The sequence below is a fragment of the Nicotiana tomentosiformis genome, chromosome 2, assembly GCF_000390325.3.
Source record: "Nicotiana tomentosiformis chromosome 2, ASM39032v3, whole genome shotgun sequence".
Classification (NCBI taxonomy): domain Eukaryota; kingdom Viridiplantae; phylum Streptophyta; class Magnoliopsida; order Solanales; family Solanaceae; genus Nicotiana; species Nicotiana tomentosiformis.
Window position 1 is genome coordinate 38,282,621 of NC_090813.1, and position 7,140 is coordinate 38,289,760.

The 7,140-nt window shown below is 34.1% G+C and overlaps 1 protein-coding gene across 1 annotated transcript; it reads right to left on the reverse strand.

The window, feature by feature from the left end:
- Positions 1–316: 316 nt before the first annotated feature.
- Positions 317–4,680, reverse strand: LOC104101228 (protein DETOXIFICATION 12-like). Its single transcript, XM_009608674.4, has 8 exons — positions 4,409–4,680; positions 2,798–3,072; positions 1,636–2,180; positions 1,427–1,513; positions 1,270–1,326; positions 938–1,176; positions 569–774; positions 317–472 (listed from the first exon to the last, which is right to left on the reverse strand). Exons 2-8 carry the CDS (start codon positions 3,032–3,034, stop codon positions 431–433), a joined length of 1,413 nt encoding a protein of 470 aa, XP_009606969.1. The 5' UTR covers positions 3,035–3,072; positions 4,409–4,680; the 3' UTR covers positions 317–430.
- Positions 4,681–7,140: the final 2,460 nt, after the last annotated feature.

Below are 7,140 nucleotides of genomic sequence, written 5' to 3' on the forward strand. Positions count from 1 at the left end.
CTTGGAACCTTGAACAGCTCCCTGTTTTTCTTGGTAATTCCATACTTGCCTTTTAAGTGGTATTATTCTAACCAGTATTATTTTTTTTAAAGGAATCTGGATGAAAATCAACCAATTACAAGTCTATATCTTATACCTCAAACATCCGGATGCGATTGGAATTAACACAACAAGTTCAGGACTAAATCCGAATTTGGGACCTAATTAGGAACCAAAATTGAAGTTTTATTATAAATAGTGAACTTGTTAAGTATTTTTTAGAACAAATGCTTCGTTCTTTCTTTCATAAACTCTGCCTACACTAAGTAGTCAAACATGAAAACAGATCCAAAGGCTCTCATCATATCCTTTTGCAAGTGCAATTTCATACATTGATTACTTTCTAAAATTTGGATAATATAAAGTATGGGATTTGCAGCTACGCTACAATCTAAGATCTTCCTTCGTGTATCCTTTCTCTTGCCTTCTTTGCCTGCACAGTCCATTCCAAAATTTTCAATTATTAGAAATACAGAAAAAAGAAATGACGAAACTGTGAAAACACTAAAAAAAGGTAAAAAGAATGAACCTGCTTTTCCCAATCTGTGAAACTTGTAACAATAGATAGAATGATTGTTTGTACAGTAGAACCAACCACTATTCCAATCCAAAGACCCTTTGCTTTCAAATGTAGTACGAACCCCAACACCACTGCTAAGGGGATTGCTACCAAATAAAATGCCCCTAGATTTATATATGCCCCAATATGCTGCCACCCGCTTCCTCTTGCTATACCTGTATTTGTGTTTAACAACAAAATCTTAGTCGAAGTGTAGTGCAAATTCTTTTCAGGAATATATCAGGGTTAATCTTACGCATAGTCACTGAATTTTACCCGCCACGTTAGAGCTTTGCTAGTAAATATGACACATCAAAAGATGGATGCTTGGAAACTAACCAGAGATGACTGCTTGTAAGCTATCTGTGATAATGGACAGACATAGAAAAGGAGTCATTTCAGCTATATAATCCACCACTTGCTTGTCATTGCTGAAGGCTTTCCCTAATACACGCCTGCTTCCGAATAGACTTGTGCTTAATACTACTGTCTCTATGACTGCAAGAAACATTACTAACTGAACTGCGAGTCGAGCCTTTTGAGGATTTCCAGCTCCCAATTCATTTGAAATACGAGTACTTTAAAATCGAATTAAGACAACAAGTAATGGAGTAAGAATTTGTATGAGTTTTAGCTACTGATGGATATATTTGATAGTTATTGAGTCAAACCTTGCAGCAGCTCCAAAGCCATATGGTATAGTGAAGTGTAATGTGGAAATTGTTAAGCTGCATGAGTGTGAACAAATGAGATATTAGAAGCATTTCTATTGAAAATTCTCTGGAATTCATGACCAATGTGAAATGGTTGTGGATTAGAGTATGGTACCATATTGACATCACTGATGTCTCAAGTGTTGGATTTGGTAAAAGGCCTGATAGCAGAGTAAGCACCTCAAGTGACCACCATTTTAGGCTACAATAAGGGTGTTGCCATATTGGAGGTTATGAGTCATTGAAATGAAAACACATAAATAAATGACTTCATCCAAATGATCATCAGGCATGAGGGATTCATTCAAGAAGACGAATATTTACCAAACCATCACAGCAGAAGGAACAGCCAAACGGAAGAATTGTCCGATACCAAGGAATGCATCCATGGAGAAAGGCGCTCGAGTCTTCTCACAGGAGCTTGAATATTTGACATAAAATGCAAGAAATAGCACATACAACCAACTGGATATGCTGAAGGCTATAGCAGCTCCTATGTTTCCTCGCTCCAACTTAAATATCAAAGCCCAGCTTATGGGCAAGTGGAAGCATAGAACACCAAAGGAAGATAACAGCATGGGAAGAATCAAACTCTGTGTCTGCATGTATCTAACTAGCGGTTTAGAAATTGCACCACCAAATAAAGCAGGGATTACCCACATTGAATACTTCTGCGCTTCCACTGAGATTGAATGATCTTGTCCCATCAATATAAGCAATTTGTCCATGAAGAACCACAATACACATATTGGTATGCATACAAGAAACAGAGAAATTATAGCAGTGTAGGTATATGTGCTGAGTTTATGGTATTGTTGAGCTCCGTATGCTTGTCCACATAGTGTCTCCAAACCACCAACCAGCCCTGACTGTTTCATATTCACAAACCTCAGTCAATCAATATGGTTTCATGCATGAACGTGAAGTAAAAATAGATCTTGGTACTAACTCAATCCGAAAAACTAGCTTATGAGGTGAGGATTGTCCAAGACCACATAAAGAGTCAACAGTGTTTCTTCAACAAATGTTAGACTACAACACCTCCACGCCCAGGCCTACACATCTCGAATGTGGACGATATAATATGAGGGGCCAGACATTGTGTAGATTAAGAATAGGGATAGATATGGTTGTGATACCATGTTAATAAGATAGACTCAATGCAAAAGATAGCTAGAGGTGGATGGAGCTCATTTCATTGGGTTCAATTGAACCCTATATTATATATATGTGTGTGTGTGATAATGTGAAATTTACTAAATATCATCGAAGACTAAATTTTCAACCTAAAATTTCAAAAGTGTGATAGATTCAGTAGTAAGAATCGTGAAAGTTGAACCTTCCAGCTTCAAACTCTGGATTAATTTGGCACTGAAGCGCTTATGAGGTGAGTATTGGCCAAAATCATATAACGAGACAATAACTGATTCTCTTGACACTCAACAAACATGAGTAAAGAACAGTAAGATGCAGAGAGAGGACTTACAAGTAGGCTGAAACCAGTGACATTAGTTAGAGAAGTGGCAATGGCAACGCTAGAGAGCGCTAACTGTCCAAGATGTCCCACCATAACAACTGATACAAATTGCAAGAGGTACTGAAGCACTGTAACTGCTACCATTGGAGCCATAATGCGACTCGTCTTCTTCAGTTCTTGGGATACAGCATCCCAGTTTATCTGCCATTTCTTTTCTTTCAAGCTCTGTGGCAACTCCTCTGTCATGATAGTTCTACTTATTGCCACTTCCACAGGCGATGACCCTTAAATATAATAGTATGCACAATTAGAAAGACGGCTTGGGTGGCAAAACGGGTGGGTCGGAGCGGATATGGGCGGGTCGAAAACATATGATGCAAAAATGGATAAATTAGAGAAAATAAAACTGCACGACCGCTAAAAAATTTAATAGCCTAAAATTTTGTACTTTACCCAAAATGTCCGGTGGAACAAATTTAATATCAAATCATAGTCATCACCATAATTATTACCGAACTAAAATCTCTCGTATCTCCATATCCATACAACATCACATGCTCCTAAAAATATTATTATTTATTATACACGTTTTTCAACCTAACTTTATCTCTTTTATCCCATTTCTCAAGAATACTTTTTTATCTTCTAGAATCCACTCACCCGTAGAAATTACTCACATTTCTTTTTTTGTCTTTTTCTCGTTCATTTTCTTTCTTTGTATTTCTCACTTAAGATCTAGATTTCTTTCTTTTTATTTTGCATTTTATATGGAAAAGCTTCTTTTGAGTAGATAGAAAAGTTGCCAAAAATTCAATTTAAATCTTAAAAGAATTTATTCGATTAATACTACGGTAATGATATTAGAGTGGCAGTAGAAGAGATGAAATTTTCTAGTCAAGCTCTGTGTATTTCTGTTGGTGTTTTATTGGTTGTTATTATAATTTTTGTGAGGATATGGGATTTTATGGTAGATCGACTGGTTTTGTTTTCATTCGGGCGGTTGCTGCTGCTGCTTCTTCTTCTTGTCATAATGGTATTTTGTGAGTGAATATCTTTTACAATGAGTGTTGATGGTGGGTCTGGGTTTAATAAGGAAGCTGGACGATACTTATATGTAATTTTGTTTGATATATATATATATATATATATATATATATATATATTATTATTATTATGCTATGTATAAAAGTTGTATATACATTGTATCCTAAGTTTGACAATGCACTTTGTGTATATTGAGTGTATTCTTAACGTGTTTGTATATTCAAAGCGTTACATGATTATATAGTGTATATATACTACACAATATGTATATATTATGTATATATTATGTATGTATACTATATAATATTTATATATACTATATACAAATTATATACATAATTTATACATGATTGATACATATTGTGCAATTATATTTTTGTATAAAAATTGTATATAAACCGTTATATATGTATATAAGATGTATATTTACAGTTAAACAATATATAAAAGTTTTATATATAATATTTTCTGAGTTTCACAATGTATTCTTAGTGTATTCCGAGCTGTTGTGTATTTTAAGTGTATAAAAAATATATTGTTCAACGATGTATAAAAAACGTATAGTACGTGTACAACCTGTACATCACCTTCTTCTTCTTTTTCTTCTTCTTCTTCTTCTTCTTCTTCTTCTTATATCATGAGTATTTTTTCTTATGTAATAATATATTTTTCTAAATTGGATCATTAAAAATTTAAAATTCTTTGTAAAAGTTAAAAAGGGGATTATAATTTGTGTATAATAGGAAGAAGTTTGGTGGTTATGGAGAAGACAATTGGGTTTGATGGAATTTTGGGGCTGAAAGGATAGTTTTTTCGGGGATTTCACTAGATATGAAGGATTTTGGGTGTGATTTGGCGAGATTTTAAAATTTTTAACTACTAACATTAATTTTAAAAGAATATTAGGCTAGAGGTTTGGCTAGCCGCTATTATGGTTGCATTTAGGAGCCAAGAGTTTCTCGTTGGTTTCTAGGTTTCACTTGCTAGCCCTTATAATTATTTTTGGGCTATAAATTGTATACCTTATTTTGTGGCTACCAGTTGACATTAGTTTTCACCGAGTGGCTACAAATGAATTTCTCTCGATAAATTATCCGACGCCCGACCCATATTTAATACGAATAAAAAATGAGTTAACCGGCGGATAATATGGATATCCATATTATTCATGACTTCTTGAATTTGATCACTTTTGAGAGAATTCCTAGTCTCCTAAACTTGAGGAACCTCCAATTTGTGGCTTTGCATATGTAAAAGTTAAACCCATTATTTATTCATTGGCTATCCATTTTCTAAGTAGATAATATGATTTTTATCCATATTTGACCCGTTTTTAAAAAGTTCATTATCCAACTCATTTTCTAATGGATAACTATTTTTAAAACAAAATTATTTTTGACACCACTAGCCGTGAGTATATGATATTGTTGTAGGACAGAGAAAGATGCTTGCTTGCTTAGCAGATATACATATTATAAATGTTTTCTCTTAGGTTATCTTTTTTGTCATTACTTATCGATTTGCTATACAATTTTAGCTGTACTAGCAACCCCATTTGTCTTTTCTTTGATTCCCAATTGACTACCATTATGACATGCAAGAAACCATTTTCAAAGGTCAAAAAATATACATGTTCCGTTGCCATCATTAAATAAGTGATTGACTTACTTATTTTCTAATGTTTTGATGGTGAGTGAGAAACGCTTTTTTAAAAACTTTTTTGGCAAAAAGAACTCTAAGAAAAACGCAAGATTTTCAAACAAACGCCTACAAATGACGAGAAAAGAAAACAGTTTTTTGATATAACAAGATTTTTATGCAGACAATGAAAAAGGCATGTCCATGACCCAATAAAAAAACAAAAGAAGGCATGTCGAATGTGGAAATTGGTACTTTGACAGACATTGATAAAGGCATGACTGCAGTCAATTCCATGAAATAAACTCCATGGATCATGCTGCTTTCTGTTGACTGATTGGTAAATACGGCAGAAAGCGAGGCGGGGTGTCTAGCGCCTCTATTTTTGTTGGGCAAAAATGACCGATAAAACTTTTAATATGGTGTGATATTGTCCGCTTTTGATTAAGTTTACAGTTTTCTCCGAAAGGCCTCGCCCACACGGTTTTCCCTAAAACGCATCAGACAATTAAGAGATTTCTACACCTTATACGTAGTCTCCCAATCTTTTCAGCTACCAATGTGAATTTATTCACACCCAAAAAATTTCCTGTCAAACTAAGTTTCACGTGGCCAACTACCACGATCCACAGGTTTTCCCCTCGAACCAGTTCCATGTGCTAGCTTCTTTTTATGTGCGCGTGTCCAGGCTCATAAGCGTAAGGAAGTCCATTACTATAATTCACGGGTCAATTTTCGAGATTCACTATGTGTCACTCACATCGTTAGAGTATTTATGTGAGCCAAAGCCCGCAACTAACTTCTTTTTATGTGTGCATCTCCAAGCTTGTAAGAGTAAGCAAATCGAGTCCCGCACCATCACTCTACTCTGCCATCACCATACTCATCCCGCTGAACCTGGCTCTAATTCCAATTGTTGGGCTAAAATAACCCAATGATACTCTTAACAATTAACATGGTGTGATATTGTCCTCTTTGGGTCAAGCCAACACGGTTTTCTCAAAAGGCCTAATACCATTAAGAGTTGAGAAAAATGATATTGTATAGCCGCTCTCAAAATAATAGCCTAAAAATGTATTCTTTTATATATAGACACACATAGATTATGTATATTATAAATAAAAATTATACAAATTTTATATACTTTTTCGGCTACCGAATGTAAATAATTTCTCGCACGACCTAAAGTTGATCTTAAGAGATCTCTACACCTTATATGTAGGTTCTCAATCTTTTCAACTACTGATATAAGACTTTAGTCGCACGCCTAATAATTTTTATCCCAGAAAATGACTTCACTTGTATTAGCAGGGAAGTATTTTTCACTAATTTCAGTAAATATTTTCTTTTAAAATAAAAAATACGAAAAGAATTATTCAGAAAATATTTCTTTTCTACCAAACACACAAGATATTATATATAAGGATTCTAACCAGCACTTGGATTATTTTAATTAAATAATGCTACTGTGCATTATTTCATACTTCTTTTTTAGGTAATATACATTTCATGCATGGCTACCACTAACTTGTCTTTCGGGGTTTCTATGAGAGGAATTTACACAGATTACAACTTCTTTAACAGTTATTTGCAAAAGTTACAATCACTTTTAGAAAATTTCACAAATACAATTTATTACAATTTTTTTAACTTTTTAATTAAATTCCTAA